Raw genomic sequence first — 24,106 nt, 5'->3', positions numbered from 1 at the left:
ATTTAAGCTTGATTTTCATGCATCCGTTATACGTTGGTCCGACGGTGCTCTGATTGGTCATAGCGTTTTCGCGCCACTTTTCATCCGTAAATATTTTACTTCAGCCCGTCAACGGACCCGTTCATACGATAACGGACGTTTAGACACTTTTTTGACAAATTTAATCTAACAATAATAAAAATATAAGTAAGTAAAATAGCAAAATCGTTCTGGAAACGAAAATATAAAATAACCAACTTATATCCGATAAACGGAGGCATGAAAATGCAATAAATTTAAAAACTGCGTTATTTTCTAACCAATCAAAGTCTTTAAATTCCACCAATAAAATTAATATCGTATCAACGTATCGTCGGACAACGGATGCATGAAAATCAAGCTTTTTCATTTTATAATCGTTTTTTTTTAATTTTACGACTTGAGAGTTCCGGGAACATGTTTATAAGCCTCCCCCCACCCAAAAAAAATATTGAAAATTTTGAATTTCTCGAAAAAATATTTGATTTTTTTTCGACTTAGATGAACGAAAAGTCAAAAAAATCTAGTGGTATCTGAAAATTTAACCAAAAAAGTAATTTAATTTTATTTAAAGTAAAATAACTGGACCATTTTAGAGATATTTGAAAATACAAAACAAAGAAAAATACTAATAAAATTTCATATTTTCGCCAACTGCATTATTAAGGCATAATAAGTTTGATGCGCCTCCATAACTTAATGTGACAAAAAACATTTTTTGAAAGTTAGTTTTGAAAAAATATTTTTTTTCTTCAAAAAGTATGCACAGTGGCGATTTTTTACAAGAGACAAAAAATGTAGTAAATACTAGAGGGACCATTTTACGAAAAGAAAATATATACTAAAATTTATATAGGGGTGGGGACAGTTTTCACCCTTCCCGTACTTTTTCTTGAATTTTGTGTAAGTCAAATGTTAGAGCAGTTAGCAAAAATATAACTAAGGGGATAACCAAAATATGCCTGCACCCAAAATCTCATTCAAATCGGAATAACGGTTCTTAAAATATCTGAAAAAATGCGTTTAATTTTTTAAAGTTTGATGTCCTCTAGCGGACAAACGAAGCACTTTTGTATAGAGGTAAATTGTGTTCTATATCTACGGAATATTGGGACACCCTGTATAAGTATTCCTTTTCTATGTTGAACACTAGAGTATTGAAAAATATGTCGATTTTATAAATTACAAAGCCAAAACTTGTAAACTTTCAAGAAGATAATGAAAAAACAATAAAATAACTAATAATTCATTCATTGTTGGTCGCTCCTTATATGCAAGTATCCCTTATCTACTTTTAACACTGTAGTATTGAAAAATAGAAATTTTTTATATTGAAAAATATGCGGATTTCATAAATATCAAAGTCAAAACTTGTAGATTCTCAGACAGAAAAAGAAAAGCAAAAAAAATCTTATGTCGATACCAATGTATTACAAACAATTTCAATTCATTATGAATCGTAATTTTTAAATTTCAAATTAGATGCCATTTATGAAATATAGCCATACAGAGCTTGTATTTGCTAAACCCCTAGAGCTAGAGAGTAACAACAATAAAAGAACAGTTGATATATAAATTATTGGCTAAAAACAGGTGGCCATGATATTTAGAAAATAATAAGGTGTGTCTTCACTAATTTATTCAAATAGGTTACATTTTACAAATAGGTTATCATTTTGTAATGTAACATGCTCTTCTAAATTAATTTTTTTATAATTTTTATTTTTTTTAATTAATTTTATAATTAATTAAAATACATCAGATCCTTGAAAAATATACGTTTTTCTTTTCTTTTATAAAAGAATAGTATCACAGCAGAGATTTTTCACATAAAGCACGTAAGATGAAACTTAAATATGTAAACAAAACAAAATATACAGGGACCGGCAATAGTGGGCCGGGCATCTATAGCTCCTTGAATAAAAAACATGGAAATTTTGTTTAAGTGCAAACCTAAAGTATGTACTAAGATGTATTTCAGGAAAATATTTTAACTTCTATAGGGTGGCCCAAAAAGTGTGAGTGGATTAGGATGATTTTTTTTAAATGGAACACCCTGTATATTATTGCATTTTTGGCTTCCCTTCAGACCACTTTACATAATCCTAGGATATGAGTAAACATATTTAGATAGTTTCAGAAATATTAATAAATAAATAAAAAAATATATATTTTTCAGCTTTTCTTAAAAAAACAATATTAAAAATACAAGAACTGCAATGTAATCAACTGTAATCAAAACTACATTAGGTATTTAGTTTAGATGGTCTTTACTTATTTTACTATAAATATGGTAATCGTAAATCATACAGGACGTTAAAAATTCTACACATAACTTTCTAAAATTTAAAATAATTTTTCTTCGTTATTTTAAATGGAACACCCTGTATATTATTTTTTCAGCAGATGGAGAATTTTTTCTTTCGCAGATATTTGCGGTTTTATATTTCATGTGGCATTTTCTACAGTAAATTTTTATCAAAGCCACCCAATAATTTTTCTCTCGTATTTTACCATTCAAAGAGCCATATGAAGAAATACTGCATGTATCTGCGAAACCATTAAAAATTTCGAAGTACTTTAAATACAAGAAATGTTCATTTTTTAATTCTCCATCTACTAAAAAATAATATACAGGGCGTTCCATTAAAAAAAACAAAGAAAAAATATTTTATATTTTAGAAAGTTCGGCGTAGAATTTTGAACATCCTGTATGATTTAAGACTGCGATATTTATAGCAAAGTAAGTTTAGACTATCTAATGGAAATACCTAATATAGTTTTGGTTTCAGGACAGTTCTAGTATTTTTAATATTTTTTTTAAGAAAGGCTGAAAATATAGATTTTTTATTTATTTATTAATATCTCTGAAACTATCGAAAAATATTTACTCATATCATAGGATTATGTAAAGTGGCCTGAACGGAAGCCAAAAATACAATAATAAACAAGGTGTCCCATTTAAAAGAAATTATCCCGATCTACGCACACTTTTTTGAGCCACCCTATAGAAGTTAAAATATTTTCCTGAAATACATCCTCGTACATACTTTAGGTTTACACTTAAACAAAATTTCCAAGCTTTTTATTCTAGGAGCTACATATGCCCGACGCACTATTGCATTACCCTGTATATATTATTAATATCTTTGATAATAAACTTTTTCAATAAATAAGTGTATACAGGGTCCGGCAATAGTGCGTCGGGCATCTGTAGCTCCTAGAATAAAAAACTTGAGAATTTTGTTTAAGTGCAGACCTAAAGTATGTACCAGGATGTATTTCGGGAAAATATTTTAACTTCTATAGGGTGGCTCAAAAAAGTGTGAGTGGACCTGGATGATTTTTTTTAAATGGAACACCCTGTATATTATTGCATTTTTGGCTTCCTTTCAGATCACTTTACATAACCCCAAGATATGTTTCGATAGTTTCAGAGATATTAAAAAATAAATCAAAAATATATATTTTTCAGCCCTTCTTAAAAAAATTATTAAAAATATAAAAACTGTCCTGAAATCAAAACTATATTAGATATTTACATTAGATGGTCTGTTCTCACTTTGCTATAAATATGATAATCGTAAATCATACAGGATGTTCAATATTCTAGGCCAAACTTTCTAAAATATAAAATATTTTATCTTTGTTTTTTTAAATGGAACACCCTGTATATTATTTTTCTATTAGATGGAGAGTAAAAAAATGAACATTTTTTGTATTTAGAGTATTTCAAAATTCTTAACGATTTCGCAAATACACGCAGTTATTATTTCATATGGCGCTTTCAATGGTAAAATATGAGAGAAAAATCATTGGTTGGCTTTGATAAAAATTTACTGTGGAAATGCCATATGAAATATAAAACCGCAAATATCTGCGAAACCGTTCAAAATTTTGAAATACAAAAAAATTTTCATTTTTTAATTCTCCGTCTATTGAAAAAATAATATACAGGGTGTTCCATTTAAAAAAACGAAGAAAAATTATTTTATATTTTAGTAAGTTTGGCGTAGAATTTTGAACATCCTGTATAATTTAAGATTTTCATATTTATAGCAAAGTAAGAACAGACCATCTAATGCAAATACCTAATGTAGTTTTGATTTCAGAAAAGTTCTTGTATTTTTAATAATTTTTTTTAAGAAGGGCTGAAAAATATATATTTTTGATTTATTTTTTAATATCTTTGAAACTATCTAAATATATTTATTCATATCTTAGGGTTATGTAACGTGATCTGAAAGGAAGCCAAAAATGCAATAATATACAGGGTGTTCCATTTAAAAAAAATCATCCAGGTCCACTCACACTTTTTTGAGCCACCCTATAGAAGTTAAAATATTTTCCTGAAATACATCCTGGTACATACTTTAGGTTTGCACTTAAACAAAATTCTCAAGTTTTTTATTCTAGGAGCTACAGATGCCCGACGCACTATTGCCGGACCCTGTATATGATTAATATCTTTGATAATAAACTTTTTCAATAAATAAGTGGCAATCAAGTTTTTTCTGCCTTGGGTGCGTTCGTATTTTAGAAATAAGATTTGAATTTTACAAATAGGATTATGTGCTTTCAGTGTTATTTTAAAACGTAGAATGTGAACGTGTATAGTGTAACTTATTTTTAATTGTAAAATTATTGTATTTTTATCTGATGATGCTCGTATGAGCAAAACACGTGTCAGAGTTTAGTTTAATATAAAAGATGAGACCGAGACTTTGAGTTTTTTCTTCTGTTTTTAATTTATAAATGGGGTCTCTTTGAGAAGAATGGACGCCTTCTTCAAATTACTGGATAATTAAAACAAAAAGAAATATATATTTTAAATTATATTATTTTTTTTTTGTATTACAAAAATATCTTTTTGGTTTCCTAACAAATTTTGTACTTAGTTTTGCAACTCTGGAATAGGATGAGCTGCGATCCAGTCAAGTGCCCTCTGGATAGCTGCTGGAATTGGTGGTGGAGTGGGTGGGGTGTTGGTGTCTACTGGTGGAACGGGAAGATGGTTTCCTTGAGCTTGGAATCTGGAAAAATAATAAAAATATAATAAATACCTTTCCAATTAAAAATGAGAGTTCCCATCTCACAGTTATACGAGGGAACACAAAATGTTGTTTTTAGTGGGCTTGTTTTTAGTTTGGGCTTGAATCCCGTGCAGTTGGTGAAAGTTTGGAACACCTTGCGGAATATGTTAATAAACCAAGGAATTTGAAAATCATTTTTTCATCTAGGTCCATCTTTTTTCAACTATTTATTTTTGGTTTATCTCATTAGTTTTTTTTTTTTATTTTGGAGATATTCTGAAGAAGACACGAACATTTTTTAGTAATTTTTACATTAAAATCATGCCTTTGCTTTTGGTCCAAGTTAACATACCTATGAAATAGTGTTTATAGTTTATGTAAAGTCACTGTTATTGAAAAATCATATTTTTATTGTCTGTTGGATGTTAGGCAGTCTGTTGGATGATGTCAGGCCTTAGCAAAGATGGTTTTAAGTCCAGAAGTTGTATCCGCTATAGCTGCTTTAATAGAAGATGATAGAGATCAAAATTACCTCGTTAACAGATTTAGGGGTGCACGAAGTACAGTGCAGTCGCTTCCTTGAGACAAGTTCATATGCTAGACACCCAGATATCTTCGTATAAAAACTTCAAATCCATACGATCGACTTATTGTAAGTTTATCACTAAAAAACCGCCGTTTGTCAGCTTTTCACATTTGTAATGAATTGCACTTAAGAACGTACATGTAAGTAAACGGACTGTAAGAAGATGATTAAACGAAGCAAATAATATTATGTCAAGAAGGCCTGCTTTCACGGGACCACAACATACTAGGTCTGTTGGCTAAGCCTAAAAGCAAAGGTACAAGTAAAGGTAAAAGCAAAGGTTTTAATGTAGAAATTACGAAAAAAATGTTAGTGTTTTCTTCAAAAGCAAATATCTCCAAGAAAAATAAAGCTATTGAGATCAACCAATAAACAAACTATCGAAAAATTACGTACTTGACGTAAATGATTTGTGAATTCCTTGCAGTCTTAATATATTCTACAGGATAGTATTTACAATCAAACCTTCACCAAAATATCAATATTTTGTTTCTCTCGTACAATTGACAGAACTTTAATTTTTTAGAAAGAGATCGAAAAACTCAAATAATTTAGCTACATGTTGCTTAAAAAATCATCAAAATCGGCATCACAAAATATATTTAACTTTAAAATTCATCAAAATTTTAAGATGCCCGTTTTTCGTGCCTGTGAGTGTAGAAAGAGGATACACACAATAGGTCTTACAGTGTGGCAGCGTCTCCCGCACAGGACAGTCACTTATTATTGGACAAAGAACAAAAATAGAAGAAATAACCTACCCAAGTTCATTAGCAATGTAGTTTACTTGGATGGGAGTACCATCTTCGGCGGTATAGGAGAAGGAACCTTGAATCTCGGAAGCTTCGGCGTCTTTAACTCCGGGATTCTTCAGTATTCCGGAAGCTTGGGCTTGAATCCCGTTTCCTGATTCGAAGGAGTTCGAAAAAGAACCGTCTGGACTGCTGTCTTGGTTTTGACTGATGATGGGAATGGGTGTGGTAGCTGAGTAGACGACAGCTACCAAAGCAAAGGCTACAACCTGAAAATAATAAATATTGATTCTTATTAACTTATTTTTAAAGAACATAAAATTTTACACATAACAATTAATTGTCGTACTTTTTTCAGATCTATTTTATAAATTTTTGAAGATTTTTTGAGATTTTTTGAGAACTGAAAACAAAATAAAAATAGAAATAAAAATAATTGGGAAAATCAGAGCTACTCTAAATATTTTTATTTTTCCACAATGCTATAAACATTCTAAAAGTAGTGATTTTACAAGAAATTTCTTGTAAAAATCAGTTTTATATCATCACTTTTATTTTGAGTGGTAAATATAGGAAATCGTACTGATTTTTTTAACTTTTGACAAAATCGCTAAAAGTAAGGTTGTGTCTCCTATGTACTCCATTTAAACTACTTACATATCAGATCAAACTAAGACATGCCTTTAAAAGAATATAAAATTTTACATTCGACAAGAAGCATTGTTTCACTTGTTTCAGACTTTTAGTATTATTTTTTAAACGATATATTTATCTATGAAATGATTTTTGTAAATTAAGTCACAGGAATTTAACTGATTTGAAAACATATTCCGAGTTCACACATTTCATACGAAAAAGCTTTCGCTAGTTGATTCAAAATGACGACAGTGCGTAAGGCAGTATTTCAAATTGCCAAAATTTCGACAATAGAATTTACAGAAAGCTTATTACGTAAAACTCGGACGTAAAAGAAGAATATGGATCAGAAAATGGATTAACTCCATATATAGTGGTTAGTGGTGCATTAATACATAATGTAATACCCTTGTTTATATATTCTTAATACATATATAAGGGTAATATCTAAGCTATAGTTAGGATATCCAAGAGATTACAAAAAAATAAGGGTGGATGCAAACCAATTTAATTTAAATTAATTTTTTAAGTTAGAAATTACTCTTCTTTAACTAATTTTTTTATTTTGGATTCTGTGTGTTCCATATACCAGCATATTTGACTCTTTTGTACCAGACCTTCTTTAATGTTTATTTTAACTGTAAATATAGGGACCACATCAGATTTTGTTAAAAAGAATTATTAAAAATAGAGAAAAAAACTACTGATAAATATACCTGGTGAGTCTTAAATAAGTGCAAATATTGTCAGGGCTGGTAGATCTCGATAAAAGAAACATATTTCCTCTTTACCGTTTTTCAAATAAGTTCAAAATAACCGAATTATTCAAGTTTTTTAATTGCTTCCATTTTTGAAAAGTTATTCGGGATTTAAATGGAAGTAGTTTGGATATGGCGTTTGTCGCCTCAGCCTGAATATCTGTTGGCAACAATGACTAAAGAATCCAAGATCAAATTGTGACAATGCCATCAAACAGTGCCGTGGCACATATTTTTGTTAACCTAGCTGTTTGAAGCAATATTTATATTTTTTGATAATTGTTTTGACTACGCCTAATTAATTACGAAAAAAACGTATTAAAATGTTAACAAAAGGTACAAAACTAGTATCGACGTATAGTACATATCAAGTACATATAGATATTAATTGAAATTGAAGAATAATTATCGAATTCAATAAGAAAACGCTAAAAGGTTGGAGTGGACTGTTTATTTACCTATGAAACGTAACTCCTGGCTCTTTCTTATCGCCGCTCTTTTACACTTGAAAGCTGAACAACTAATCACCATTATAATAAAGTTTATACAAAGTTTACTACTCACAAACTATTAAAAACCGCTAAAATTGTCGCTGGTGACCAAATGATGACTCATTGTTTGCCACCAAAACAAAAAAAAAGGTCACAAATTCTGCTGCAGCCCGTATGGGGGCGTTACATATCCTTATATTCTTTAGTCATTGGTTGGCAATGTACTTATTTCGTTTTGAGCTATTATATAATTCAATCAGCAATCGACACGAAAGAGAATTAAAAAATATTGACTCAAAACTGACAACTAAAGAGACAGCTTTATTTATTTGTCAAATTACATAGAAACCAACGCCAACACAGCACAATATCTTTTCTACTCGTAATAAATTCCTTGAAATAATAATTTCTGAATTTCTTTTAAAACGTAACTCGCTATGGAAAAAAATATTGTTTTATACACGACGACAAAATTATTGGATTAACGTCTCCCGAAATTTTTTCTAAAATCTTTTCTGTCGATGATTAAATACCATTTTATGGTCTTGTATAAAAAATAGCTATTTTTTGACACTATTAAAAAAAATATTTAATTTCGGAAAAAAATCATAACGGATATAAAAAAATGCAGAAAAGAATGAATGCTATTGCAAAATCTACTTACAAATGATTTCATCTTCTGATAATAAGTTTCTTGTACCGAATCACAGATCGATATGAGGTCTGCATTTGCAAATTCTTTTTTTATACACCGAAAAGTGAATCTGTTGCCTCATCCCATCGTTTAAAGGTCGGACGAAAAATGAGTCTTTCATGGTCAAGTTAGAATTTTTGGGAGGTACAGTTTAACACGTTTCTAACGGTACAAGTAGTTTTGGCATATCGGTGCAATGGTACAACTGTATTTTGGTAATTAATTGTTGTCAATTTTAGCGGGTTATAGCGCTGAAATTAAAGAATCCATCCATACATATATAAAAGCTCAAAGGTTTTTTTTGTTACATCCATCCTGCCGAAACCGCTTCACCAATCTTGATGATTCTTTAAGTGAGAAGAGTGTATTAGTGCTCTTGAAAAATAAAAAAAATCAGGGGAGTATATCAAGAAAAGCGACAATTGAAAACTTCAAATATTCAATTGAAAACTTTATATGTCAGAGCTATTTATTATAGTAATGCAGTTTATATGGGACCATAGGTGGGGTTCTATCCTAGAGGGTACATAATTATTTCACTATTTATGTTTGTCAGAAACATGATTACGAAAAACTTTTTTTTTAGTTTTTAGCTAAAAACCATAATTTCTTGATAATATTGCAACATAGAATAAGAGCACTAATAATATACTCTTTATGCCTTATTTGTTTTTCCTAGAAGGATGATTTGAAGAAGAAATATTTCGTTCATATTATTGATGTCACTAAACAAACCCTTGTATAAAATGTTATACTTCTAGATATACAGCAAACATTTATTCCTTATTCTACTCCCTAAGGGCATGAATTTCATAAATTCGCTATGTCCAAATAATTAGCTCATGTCTTTTAAATGATTCCTTGTGCAAATTTTTATGGGCATAATCCAGAGATCACGAAGGTTTATATAAATTTTTACTAAATTTACCCATTCGGTTGAAGAATTTAAAAAATCTTTTGAAATTCTTTCTTCTAGACCAGATAGTAAGGAATTTTCATACAACAAATTGTTCGACATAATTTTACACTCCAAGAGGATGAATTTCCTAAAATCGCTTTGCGTAGCTAATTCACTAATCACTAATGTCATTTAAACGAACCTTTGTGCTAATATTTATGTATCTAAAGCTGGCGGTATGATTTGACCCCCTAAAATAACTGACACACCACTGACAATGACAAATAATTTATTTCTGGAGGTATTGTGTGTAGGTGTTGTTCAGGTATATTTTAGTATTTAGTCATTTACACAAAGAAATAGCCATTAAACAATATAAAAATACTTCATAACAAATCTAGACATATGTACCTTTCATTTAAAAAAAGAATCATCAAGCTTGGTGAAGCGGTTTCGGCAAGATGGATGTAACAAAAAAAACCTTTGCATGAGCTTTTATACAGGATGGGCTACTGAAAACTTACAATGGCTATAATTTTTAAATCAAAAAAGATATAAAAAAAATAAAAAATACTGTTTCTATAATATCGAGGGGGAATACATATGACGTATTTTTTGAACCACCCTGACCTACCCCTTAGGCGGCACCCCTACTCACTTGAAAATCTTAAATGGCAACACCCCACTTGTGGCGTCTTTTTGGAAAGCCCGTGAAAAATGCTAAACGATGATCATAAAGTTTTTAGGGTGAAATTGAAAAACTACTCCTTACACGAAAAATTAGGTGGACAATAATAAAAAAAGCGATTTTTTCAGCATAAGTTACAAATTGGGACCCATCTAAATGGGGCAAATGAAATATTTTTCAAACCACCCCGACCCACCCCTAGGTGCCACCCTCTCACTTCTAATCTCAAGATAGCGATACCCCAGCTGTGACACTTCTTTGGAAAGCTAATTGAAATTACTAAACGATGGTCATACAGACTTCAACGTAATTACAGGAAAGCAGAGATAAGAAATGTAGGTGTAACAATTTGAAAGAAATTTAAAATGATAATTTATTTTAACAATTGCTCAAAATGACAGCCGTTTTGTTCCATACAAAAATACAAACGATTTTCAAATCCTTCTCTCACTTTTTGGAAAGTCTCTTGGAATATTTCGACATGCTTCAGATATCCTCTGCCGCAATTCTTGCAACGAACCTGGTTGGCTCCATCTTGCTGAAAGTGTATGAGGTCTTCATTAATAATTAACTTTCCTTCCAAATCTCTTTGATTTTCAACCGCAAAATGTTCAGCATTTCCACATAACCATCACAGTCAAATTTTCGTCGATGAAAAATGGACCTATAATTTTATCGTCTAGTATTCCGCACCAAACATTGAGCTTTTGACGATGTTGGGTGTCTTCTTCAACAACAATATGCGGATTCTCTTCGCTCCAGTATCTGCAGTTCTGCTTATTCATATTTCCGTTTAAAAAAAATGAGCACTCATCACTAAAACAAATATTTTTAGTGAGTGAAGGTTCAATTCGAATTTCCTCCGTCATTAGTTCACAGAACTGAATCCTTCTATCTGGATCGTCGTCACCAAGTTCCTGCAGAATCTTAATTTTGTAGGGATGGAATTTGTGCATTCTCAATACTCTTCTGACAGTTGTTCGAGGTATACCTGTGATTGATGCCAACTGGCGTGTTGATGCTTCTGGATTGGCCGATACCTGACCAATAACTTCCATCTGCAGTTCTTCATTCAGCACCCTGGACCCTGTCCTTTTTTTATTTTTAACCGATCCAGTTTATTGGAACTTTAGAATCAAATCTCTAACATAAACGTGACTTACGTTTTTGTCCGATTTGTCTTATTGAAAGCACGGCTCAAATAGCACATACCTTCAGCACCATAAAAAAAACTATTTGAATTCTTTCTTCCACAGTATAAACCATTTTTCTTTCAAATAAGCGAATCAAATAAAGGTTTAAAATACCACTAAATTTGCAAACGATTGAAAATCGATAGAAGACAGTGCAAAAACGCAAAGATATTCCGTTTTAAGATTCCTGTTTGTTGAAAGTAAAAAAATAGATGATAAGGAAGAATTTGCGTTATCTCAAAATTAGGCTGAACGATTAGTAAAACATCTTTTCGTTGCCTTTTTATTATCTACATTTTTTATTTTTAGCTTCAAAATGACAATGGTTTCAAAATGGCATTGATGAGATTAGAAGTGAGGGGGTGGCACCTAGGGGTGGTCGGAGTAGTTTAAAAAATCGCTTTAGCTCGGTCCTAATTTGTAACTTATGCTGCAAAAATTACTTTTTTCATTAATGTCCACCTAATTTTTGGTGTAAGGAGGTAGTTTTTCAATTTCACCCTAAAATCTTTATGATCATCATTTAGATGATCATTCCTACCACAATATTGACAAAAAACTTTCACTTCATCTCACTTCCATATTAAGCGGTACGAAGTTAGCCGGATCCCAGCTTGTCTCTTATAAATCTTACAAAAAATATATATTAAATTGGTCAATTCTCTAATATAAATATTTTTAATACTTAGAGCTACAGAAAAAATAATTTAATTTTTGAATTTGCTTAAAGAAAATTATAGTTAAGACAAAAAATTCGTAGGAGAATTATTATCTTTGTTTTGGCTCTAGGACTATTATTTAAGGTGTTAAAATAAATAAAATCTAAATCAACTTGCCTTGAATCATTTAGCATTTTTCATGGGCTTTCCAAAAAGGCGCCACAAGTGGGGTGTTGCCATTTAAGATTTTCAAGTGAGTAGGGTTGCCGCCTAAGGGGTAGATCGGGGTGGTTCAAAAAATACGTCATATGTATTCCCCCTCGATATTATAGAAACGGTATTTTTTATTTTTTTGATCTCTTTTTTGGTTTAAAAATTATAGCCATTGTAAGTTTTCAGTGGCCCACCCTGTATATGTATGTATGTGTGTATGTATGTATTTATGTATGGATATGGCTGGATGTTACATATGTAAAAAAGTGGTAATAAATGTAACAAATATAACAATCTGGAAATTTGTAATATTTACCCATATCTTCATGAGTACCCAGGAGGTTATATAAAAGCCGGTGCTCCTGGGTTAAGTACAGAATGACTTGGTAAAATACAAGAAGTGCCAAAAGTTTTTAAAATATTTTTTTGAGATTTCAATATTTTTATTGTAGGTAGAATTTTGATTTCATGCCTGATTAATTTTTTCACATAGACTTTAATATTGAAAAATATACAGGCGCAGGAGTTAAAACGCGAATACTAAAAATCCAGCAAAGATGACCAGCTGATTGTGTATAAGCTGTGGCATCAGTATAGCAATAATTTATGCTAATTCTAAAAAAATTATAAATGTTTAATTCATTTGCTAATTTGTTAAATACTAATTTTTAAGACTATTATGTAAATTAAATTGTTGATAATTTAACATTAAAATCCACTACATATATAAATTGTAATTTAAATGCCAAAAAGTGTTGCAAATGTCGAGTAGCTTATTAATAAAATTATCGCCTCTGGTGCATATTTGTTCTTTTTCGTTTTTTTTTATAACAAAACGTGATCTCGATCAAGGTGAATACAAGACGTATTCTATAACTTAATCTATAAAAGTATTCTATAAAAGTAATCCAAAAATGAATTGTATTTTTAAATACATGTAATTATCTAATAGGCAGAGAGAAAGATATACAGGGTGAGCCTTAAGTGAGTACAAATATTTTTTTTGCCTCGCCACAGAAACTCATTTTTGCTCCTAATAAAACAATATACTATTTTTGCTCTTATATGGCTAAAACATTATGACATCCGGATTTTTTGCGTATTTTTGGGAAGGCTTGCCCCCCGGGGTAGACAAGTTTTTATCTGGTAACTCTAACCTTGCATAGAGTGTATTTGTTCGTGAAGTGAAAGATTTGTTACCACCTATACTTTTTACCGAATAACATTGGAAAAGTAAAGACAGTGTTGATGTAACAAGATATTGACTAAGGCGAGACAAAGAGTATGCATTGATATGCATTTATTAAGAAATTTGGAAACACAGGTTGCTATTTTTAGATGTGCTAAACGATAAAGGATAAAAATCGAGTCTATTGTTTCTAAAATTTGATAATAATTTTAAGAAAGTATGTATCCTACCTTTTTTGTCTTCTTTGGTAGTATTTTAGAATATTTATCAAAATATAAAAAAATAATATTTCATAAATTATTAATTTTTTAATGTAAACTATTTCTAGTACTAATTCTTTGGTAACTATGGATATATTTTATCAGATTATTTATTATGTATTTTTTAATAAGTTACAAAAATAATAAGTTTGCTTGTGTATTCTTGGGATTGCGATGAACAGCAATCCATTTCATTAGTTTCTTCAATGGAAAACTGGTCTTGGTAAAGAAATATTGGTATCAACTGGGGTTATCGGAAGGTGTGCTATTGTAATCTGAAAAAATAGTTTTTTACAATGTTAGTGATTTGCTATTTTATTAATCACAATTATATATTTTACCCTCGATTTTACCTAATTTAATATTTAATATTATTACTGTTAGTTATTATTACTATTAGTCCAATTAATCTACATCAATTTTAAATTAAAAAGATAATGGTGTGATATACTGTATGATGAGCTATAACTCAAGAAAGGGGACAGAATAGATCTTTAAGGTCGTGGTGATTGCCCCCCTCTTACTCATTCTACTCATTAGATACCTAATATGCACTATTTAACTCACCTATATTTATTGGTGGTGAATGATACCTAAACGGAGGTATCGTCATGAGTGGTGTAAAATAAATTTCTTTGAATATCTTCTGCTTCCAAATCCTCTTTACCAGAGTTTTTCTAACTTCTTTACCTTTGTTCTCCAATTTTTTCAGCACTAATGACATTGCCTGTTTTGTACGATTAGGAGTAAAGATCATCCTGTCTGAAGCAGGGTCTTCAATTGAGACAGATAAAGTTCAAATCTAAAAATGAGTTTTACTGAGTTAGTTTTTTTTATCAGTTCAACAAATATAATACTAATCTAAATATCTACCGGGTGCGTCTCAAATGTGGCTCATCACTATAACTTTTCTATTTTTTCAGATAAAAAATCTGGCTTTGGTATATTGGTCACAAATTAGGATTGATTGACGTATTCAATTATTTTTGGTCACTTTCTTTGTCACCGGAAATGACTACAACTTTCGATGTTTAAATGGCACCCGGTATTTTGTTACTTTATTCGATAGAAAATGGCACTCTGAATAGAATGATATATAATATGTCAACTTTTGACATTTTCGAATATGGTTTATTTGAAATTGCAACATACGATTCATAACGACAATTTGACTCGAAATACCAAGTGTTTGGTAACAAATTATTCCAAAAAAAAATATTTTTCCAAATATGCTAACGAACCACCCCCCATCCATTTGAAAAAATGGAGATATGATTAAAAATACGATTTGGGCATCTTTTATCATATGTCAAAAGTTGACATATGATATGTCAATCTATTCAAAGTGTCATTTTCTATCGAATAAAGTAACAAAATAACGAGGGTGCCATTTAAAAATCAAAAGTTGTAGTCATTTCCGGTGACACAGGAAGTGACCAAAAACAATTGAATACGTCTCTCGATCAATCCTAAGTTATGTACTAACATAACAAATCTCGATTTTTTATCTAAAAAAAATAGAAAAGTTATAGGGGTATGCCACTGCTCAGACGCACACATGATTTGTTATTAAAATATTGGAAAAATTCACGGAAAAAAAACATATACAGAAAATTAATTTTTAAATAATTTAGGTCTGGAACTACGTCATCTTCTGCAATTGACAGCTCAAGTCAAATACGTTTATAGCTGATTTGTAATAATTGATGTCCACTGTAAATCAGTGATATTCTAAAAATTAAAAGTTAGAATTTTAAAATAGAAATTAATGGAAAAAATAGTGCGAAATAGTATATTCTAATCTAGAAAGATATTGAAATATGTAAAAAAATACATAAACAAAGAAAAAATATATATAGATACCAAAAATGACAAAATCCCTCATATTGATTGGTCTCAATTAGTGTTTTAAATGGAAATATTGGAAATTTCCAAACGTGTCTCGGAAATATTGGAAATATTGGGAATATTGGAAATATTTTTAAAAATACTTAAATCTTGTCATTAACGATTCAAACCCGATGTTTATTAATATATCTTTCATATTTTGTAACCCTATAAACATTAAACTTACTATAGAACAGTATTTACAAACATATAATATGGTGAATATATCGAGTTTGAGGATTCACCAACTTACGAGTTGCAACCTCGAAATGCGAGGTTGCAACTCGTAAGTTGGTGAATCCGCTACGGGGAAGTCCCGAGCTCGTAAGTCGTAGAGTAGTAAAAATTCGCTGGTCTTCAATTTTGACCAATTTAGAAAGTGTGTACAATACTAGGTTCAGTTTACAAGGAGTTGCAGTTAGTCAAGAAGCAACACAAATGATTGATAAAAATGTTAAGCAGTGGATATTAGATGATGAAGTATTTTGGGCCCAAATTTCCAACGTAGTTAACATTTTTGAACCTATTGGCAAATGTTTGAAAATTGTAGAAGGAGATTATAGAACTATTCATTTTGCTGTAAAAGCATTTTGTGATATTAGAAGGGTAATTGAGAATAATCTTGCATTGTCCTCACTTGACGACAAAGAAAAATCCGAATTGTTGGAACAAAAGAGAAAAATTTGCTATTAAACCCATTCATTATGCTGCAGAATTACTAAATCCAAAATCACAAGGTTCTAAACTTGATGAAACCCAAATTCTTTCTGCCATATAATGCATACTTAATATATAAAAAAAAAAACTCAATATAAAGGAGCAAGAAATAATAGATGAAATAGCAGATACCGTTGTAGAAGTGGCAAGATATTTGGAAATATGGAAAAGTAGTTTTGATAACCCAGTCTCCTGGTGGAAAGGACTGTGTTCTTCATCTTTATTATCACAAGTAGTTTCACGAATGTTGATGATGCCAGCATCTTCGGCTGCCACGGAACGCAGTTTTAGCATTTATAGTCATATTCATTCAAAAAAGAGAAACAGGCTTACTAATGATAGAGCCGCTAAGCTACTCTATGTATCCCACAATGAAAACTTGCTGAAGAAAATAGGAAACGGCAATAGATCAATTGTTATTTCCGATACTATTGAAGATTTTGAGGAAGTAGACTGGCAAGAAGATGTTATTGAGTGTGATGCTGATGACAGCGATTAAGATATGCCTCTTGCTCGACTAGTGTGTCAAAACTCTTTATTTGTGTTTATGTATAAGCATTTTGTGTTTTGCGATGTTTTGTTATGAGTTGTTCAGCGGTACGAAGTTAGCCGGATCCCAGCTTGTCTCTTATAAATCTTACAAAAAATATATATTAAATTGGTCAATTTTCTAATAAAAATATTTTTAATACTTAGAGCTACAGAAAAAATAATTTAATTTTTGAATTTGCTTAAAGAAAATTATACTTAAGACAAAAAATTCGTAGAAGAATTATTATCTTTTCTCTAGGCTCTAGGACTATTATTTAAGGTGTTAAAATACATAAAATCTAATTCAACTTACCTTGACACTGGCCGAAAACGAACTGAAATAAATGTGGTATCAAGATCAAGTACTAACAGCTTTCGATAACTGTACAATACGTTTTTTTAAGAACTTTGTAATTTGGAAGATTGAAAAGTTCGATGTACTTGATACAGTTAAACCGCTATAAATAATTTTGATATACTTAATATTATACCGGGTGTTTTTCAAAAGTGGCTCATCCCTAAGTCTTTTTTATTTTTTCAGATAAAGAAACCAAAATGTGGTATGTTAGTTTATGACATAGGTCGTTATTGATAGACGTATTCATTTATTTTCAATTACTCTCTGTTTTACCGGAACTGAGTACAGCTTTTAAATGGTATCCTAGGTATTTTTTGTTATTTTATTTCTTTGAACTTGACATTCTGAATAGAATGAGATATATGTCAACTTTTGACATTTTCAGTTAAAAAAATAGCATTTTAATTTTCAATCCACAGAATGTCCCCGGATTTTCTTTACAAGATGAAAAACTGTATTATTATTGACATTTTGAGAAAAGTGCATTCGTCATAAAAATGTTTGCTTTTTCTAAAATGAATAATCGAAAAATAAAAAGGCGTGGCTATCATCATTTAGATTTCATTCTTTGATAGATGGTTATTATTCATTTCCATTAGCATCATATTCTTTGATGTTTTTTTACTTCAATTTTATTACGATAAAAACGCGATTTGATTTTTAGGACCAAAAATTCAACCATATTTTCACGTTTTTCTTAATTTTCTCTAAAACGGTATAAAAATTTGGGCTCAACTTTCGTTTAGCTGAAATCTGTTATATAAAAAATGACTTTATATATGCATTCTAGAAGGCGTCAGGAGTACAAATATATTCATTTCATTTTTCGGACTTTCATATAGCCGAAATCTGTTACATCAAAACTAGTCTTCGGGGTGTGTTTTAGACATTTTTCTGTTTAGAATCAGAAAAAAGTGTCTGCGGAAATTATTTATTTTTATTTTACATAAAAAAAATGCTTTGACTTTAGAAAAGCCGAAATCAGTTACATGAAAAATGAGCTTATATTTGTTTTATATGAGCCTTTACGAGCAAAGAAATACAAAAAAATTCCTGCGGAAATATGTCAATGTCATTTTGTGCACTTTGTTTTTCATACATTTTTCAGTTTAGAAGCTTACCGGACGTGACCCGGCAGCGAATAGGGGTGCTGGGTGGGGTAAAACATCTTTTGGAGGAATAACAATTCTTGCAGAATAAATAATATAGGTTCTTGTAAACTATAAGTACCTCAGAATGTTGCACTTATTCATGTTTTTTACTAAAGCTTTACGTAAATAGGGCTGATCTAAAACAAAAAATCATTGGATCATGCAGTTTTCTGTTATATTTTAATAATTAACTGTGATTTTGCAAAAATATTATTAGATTGGTTAGGATTTGGGTTGCTTTGGTTAGCATTTCTTTGTGGAGGGTGTTAAGCTGTGGTTTTTATATTTTAATAATTAACTGTGATTTTGTAAAAACATTATTAGATTTATTATTAGATTGGTTAGCATTTTAGACACTGTTAAATGATTTTTTTTTTGGTTCAAAAGTGATAAAAACATATTTTTTATGTATTTATGCTTACAAAAATGGAAAATGAAAATCAAGCATTTCCGCAGGAAATTTTTTATTTTCCTGAGTTTGTAAACGCTTCTAAAAGGCAAAAATATATTTATTTTTTATATAACTGATTTCAGGTATTCTAAAGTATATAAAATTTCCTCAGAAAATGGATACAGTTTAGTTCCGCAGGAAAATTTTTATTTTCCTCAATTCGTGAATGCTTCTAAAATGCAAAAATATATTTATTTTTTATATAACTGATTTCAGCTATTCTAAAGTATATAAAATTTCCTCAGAAAATGGATACAGTTTAGTTCCGCAGGAAATTTTTTATTTTCCTCAATTCGTGAATGATTCTGAAAGGCAAAAATATATTTATTTTTTATATAACTGATTTCAGCTATTCTAAAGTCTATTAAATTTCCTCAGAAAATGGATACAGTTTATTTCCGCAGGAAAATTTTTATTTTCCTCAATTCGTGAATGCTTCTAAAAGGCAAAAATATATTTATTTTTTATATAACTGATTTCAGCTATTCTAAAGTCTAATAAATTTCCTTAGAAAATCAAAACAGCTTATTTCCGCAGGAAAATTTTTGTGTTTATATGTTCAGAAAAATATTAAAAATAAATCGCAAAATGTATTTTTTACAGTAGCTTTTTAAAGGCAAAAAATTATTTTTTTTTCTAATAACTGATTTCAGCTAAACGAAAGTTGACCCAAAATTTGGAAAAGTATAAACGGGATTACCCATTTTAGAACAAGGAATTGGCACAAAGATTAACATATCAAATCTTGCTTTTTTATCTGAAAAAATAAATAAAGTTATATGGGTGAGCCACTGTTAAAAAACACCCGGTATAAAAAAATTTCCGAATATGTACTACTAACGAGCACTTATATTTATTAATTAGGTGATACATTTTAAGTTACAAGAACTAAAAAAATAAAGAAAAATTCTAATTTTATATAATAAAAATTATAAATTTATTGATTTTTTTTAATTAAAAGGTTAACTAGTTATTGGACGTCTTCTAATTTCAGGGTCAATGAAGACTCAATCTGTAATCCTTTCATTCTAACGGTGTTTCAACTGGGTGTTTAACATATGTCTGCATATGATGCAAATTTTGGCACAATGTCGGATAATCGACATACTTTCACTCGGTTTATTATTAATATAAATACCTTTTTATGTACTTCTAACGCCTAATCAATGATGTAACACTCGATGCTGTCTGAAGCCCCGTCTACACATTCCGTTTTACTTGTCAGTCTCAGCTGTTTAGTCAAAACGCATCAAACGCTTGAATTAGAGACTGAAAACCGCCTAAAGAACTCACGGAATTATTTAGTTGGTTGTTTTGCTTTTACTGAAAAAACTGGTGAAATTAACAAAAAATAATAATATGGATATACAGGTTGAGACTTACATAAATGCAAATATTTTCAGGGCTGGTAGATCTTGATAAAAGAAACATATTTTCTCTTTACCATTTTCCAGATAAGTCCAAAATAACCGAGTTATTTAAGTTTGAAAATTAAAAAAAAATTATTCTTTTTGAAAAAAAATTGAGAGTCACCGGATTTTTTCTGTATTTGCATCCCTTTTAATGCCGTAACCATGGAGTAAAGCCGTAACTATGGTAATATCAGAGATTAAGAAATTACACCGTGGGAAAATTGGCGGTGAACAGGCAGTTCTCAAAAGTTTTCAAAAAATATACAGAAAAATTTAAAAGAAAATGCACGATTTTTTACATCTTTTTTTGCAAAAAAACCTCATAGACGTGTTCTAGGGTCGAAATATACCACCCCTGAAAATATTTGCACTTATTTAAGACTCACCCTGTATAACATCGTCTTAAATGAGCGGCTTAATAAAAATCTAATAGTTTTACATTTCACAAAATAATGTAATTTTTACAAAATTGTTTAGAAATATTTCATGATTATTACCAAACTATAGGTACTATTCTGATAATTAGCTTTAGGCCAGTAAATATAGCCGAGTATTATATGTAAAGGTGAAAAAAATTAGTAACCAACCGAAGGGAATGTGTAGATAATGATCTCCTATTTAAACCCTCAAAAGTCCCATTCGGTCCCAGTGGGGGAAGATTGAAAAAAACCGCCGCCATCTCGGATTTTTTCGTTTTTTTCAAATATTTCCGTTTGGAAAAATCTCGGCTTTTTTCGAAAAAACTAAAGATTTTTTTTTTGTAGAGAATTAAATTTAGAATATGTTACCTTCAATCGTTTTTTTTTTCTAAAATAAATAATAATAGAGATAGAATATTTTTTACTATACGTTTTATAAATTTTCCAGTTTTTTTAAACCAATCAGCTATAATTTTTGCGTTAATAGTATACTGTTAATATAAATAAACCAAGTATAAATTTAAGCATTAAAACAATTAAAAATAACGTTTAAATATTATTTATTAAATAAAATTACTGTTAAAAAAATTATTATTAAATTAAAGTTATTAAATAAAATCTGCTATAACGTCATCCTGAGTGTCATTTTCGTCCTCAACTAAAATACAAACGTTTGTGCAACTGATTCTGTAGCACTGACCACACTTTGAAGAACATTTAAGACCTAGTTTTCAACAAGAGCAATTTTTAGAGCATTGACTCTCTTTGCAAATGCAAAACATTAATTTCAATAGGTCAGGAAGCGCCACATTTCTATTGATTGAATAGGTGTCATTTGCCTTTTTGATCTTTCTTCCATCCATATTGTAAAGAGTCTGTTACCCTATTTATTAAAGGTCTGTAAGGGCTTGTCTTGATGAAATCCTATTGTATAGATTGTATAGAGTGTATCTCAGATGGTTAATATGTTTAATAAAGCCTGGGCAGTGATAAAGCTTTTAAGAGATAATTTAATCCTGACTGAAACAAGTCATCTTTGTTAGCATTTTTTTCTAAAAATACGTCGAGGTATTGACAAAGATCGTAATCTTTTTTCAGTACTGACAGGCACATTTTTGACTTGTTTTACCTTAACCTCCAGATTGGCTGACTTACTTTTCCTGTTTACAAGTGCAATTTAAACCATTAACACAATTTTGTAGTAAAATTCCATGTTTTTTGTCAACTTTACTCAACACATTTACTACAATTGATAAATCTGCAGATAAAACATTCAGTGTATGCACTAGATTTTAGTCTAGCTTATGTGACAGATCTTCAATACGCTGATGACTGCGCTTTTATTCCAAAAATATTACAGAAATTACAAGAGTAGCTGAACTCATATATCTGGGCATACGAGGCTTTGGGCCTTAAGCTGAACATTGATAAAACTAAAATCATGTTTACTCTTCCGGAAAAGCATAACAATGATATAAAAACCGTAGAAGAGCTATTGGAATATGTAGCGGAATTCAATTACCTCGGCAGTTTGAGTTCGGAAAAGGCCAATATCGATTCTGAAATATGACACAGAATTAGCAGCGCCTCAAGAGCGTTCTGGAAATTAAGACTGGGTTTTACAATCATGACTTGAGTACAAAAACGAAACTTACAGTGTACCGAGCAATAATAGTCGCTACCATGTTATATGGAAGCGAAACCTAGATGCCGTACAGACACCTTAGACTACTCTTAAGAATCAAATGGTATTACCATGTCTCAAACGTATCGGTTCTTGAAAAAGCTAGCTAGGAGAGTGCTGAAGTCGTGATTACCAAATCCCGCTTAAGATGGGCTGGCCACGTATGCAGGATAGAAGAAAACAGTCTACCGAAATCTCTTCTTTACGGTGAGCTTGTAGACGGTAATAGAAAAACGGGTGGACAACTTAAAAGGTACAAGGATATTTTCCATGAAAACTTAAAGGAGACAAGCATGCAGAATTAGTAGGAGGAAGCAGCACACAATAGAACGTAATGGAGAAGAATCGTAAACTCAGGTAACAACGACAACTAAAAAGTAAAGAGGCAGCAAAGTAACGAGATTTTTGAATGTCAGGAGTGGGGAAGAGAGATAACATCACATATCGGGCTTTTCAGACACAGAAAAGCTCATGAAAGAAAACGCCTTCCGTAATCAACTTCTGATGCCTGTCAAATAATCGTCACGGAGTAATGGCAGTAGTAGTATACGAGTAGTATGCCTAAAAATAGTTTTGATGTTTTTATTAATTTTTATGATTCTCTACACCACATGATATTTTTTCACACTGAGCTTGACTTTTTCTAACATTGTCAGTAGCATAAAAAACCTTTTTAAGAAAAACAAACATTATTAATTATAAAAAATTTGTTATAATAATGAATAATATATGTAATTTTTTACAGTTGTCATTAAATAATGCCAAATATCTATTGCGACTTATAAAATTATTAAACTAAATATAATTATTCCACTATGAAAATTAGAGACGCTGTTGTAATGAACCAATCTATTTTTCATTAAACTCAAAAAGATAATTAAAAGCAATTAGTTCTTATTGAAGTTTCTTCTAATTCCTTCAAATATGCCTGTACCTATTAATTAGCATACTATCTTTGTAGTAAAATTTGCCCTCCAGAAATACTACTACACTAAGCGTAATAACATTTATAGTTTTTTTCAAGATGCAGGTAAATATTTATATTTGTAATATTATTACATATACAGGGTTAGTCTTAAATACGTGTAAATATTTTCAGGGCCGGTATAGATCTCGATAAAAGAAACATATTTTCTCTTTACTGCTTTTCAAATAAATGCAAAATAACCGAGATATTTTACTTTGAAAAATTCCAAAAAAATTAGGGAAGCACTAAAATTTTGAGAACCACTGAATCTTTACTAGCTTTTCTTTCTTGTAAATTTAATCTACTACCTATGGTGTCATATCACCGTATTATCACGAAATTATGTTTTTTAACTAAAAAAAATTCAAAAAATTCCGAATTTAAAAAAAAATCGCGTTTCTGGGGTTGTTGTATCCCTACCTAAATTAATTAGATTATAATATTAGTTTTACGAAAGTTTT

At 30.3% G+C, this 24,106-nt stretch overlaps 1 protein-coding gene and 1 long non-coding RNA gene across 2 annotated transcripts; both read right to left on the bottom strand.

Moving 5' to 3' along the window:
* Positions 1 to 4,893: 4,893 nt before the first annotated feature.
* LOC115880452 (endocuticle structural glycoprotein SgAbd-8-like) lies at positions 4,894 to 10,107 on the bottom strand. Its single transcript, XM_030897658.1, has 4 exons — positions 10,069 to 10,107; positions 8,939 to 9,219; positions 6,399 to 6,658; positions 4,894 to 5,051 (listed from the first exon to the last, which is right to left on the bottom strand). The coding sequence occupies exons 2-4, from the start codon at positions 8,948 to 8,950 to the stop codon at positions 4,913 to 4,915; spliced, it is 411 nt and encodes a 136-aa protein (XP_030753518.1). The 5' UTR covers positions 8,951 to 9,219; positions 10,069 to 10,107; the 3' UTR covers positions 4,894 to 4,912.
* A 4,108-nt stretch (positions 10,108 to 14,215) lies between these two features.
* On the bottom strand, positions 14,216 to 17,615 carry LOC115880454. The gene is made up of 3 exons (XR_004049881.1): positions 17,517 to 17,615; positions 14,636 to 14,870; positions 14,216 to 14,343 (listed from the first exon to the last, which is right to left on the bottom strand). It is a non-coding gene; the product is annotated as an uncharacterized LOC115880454 (long non-coding RNA).
* Between the last annotated feature and the right edge of the window lie 6,491 nt (positions 17,616 to 24,106).

Source organism: Sitophilus oryzae, unplaced genomic scaffold (assembly GCF_002938485.1).
Source record: "Sitophilus oryzae breed Bouriz unplaced genomic scaffold, Soryzae_2.0 scaffold_1624_pilon_pilon, whole genome shotgun sequence".
NCBI lineage: Eukaryota > Metazoa > Arthropoda > Insecta > Coleoptera > Curculionidae > Sitophilus > Sitophilus oryzae.
This window is presented reverse-complemented; position numbering and strand designations above follow the sequence as displayed.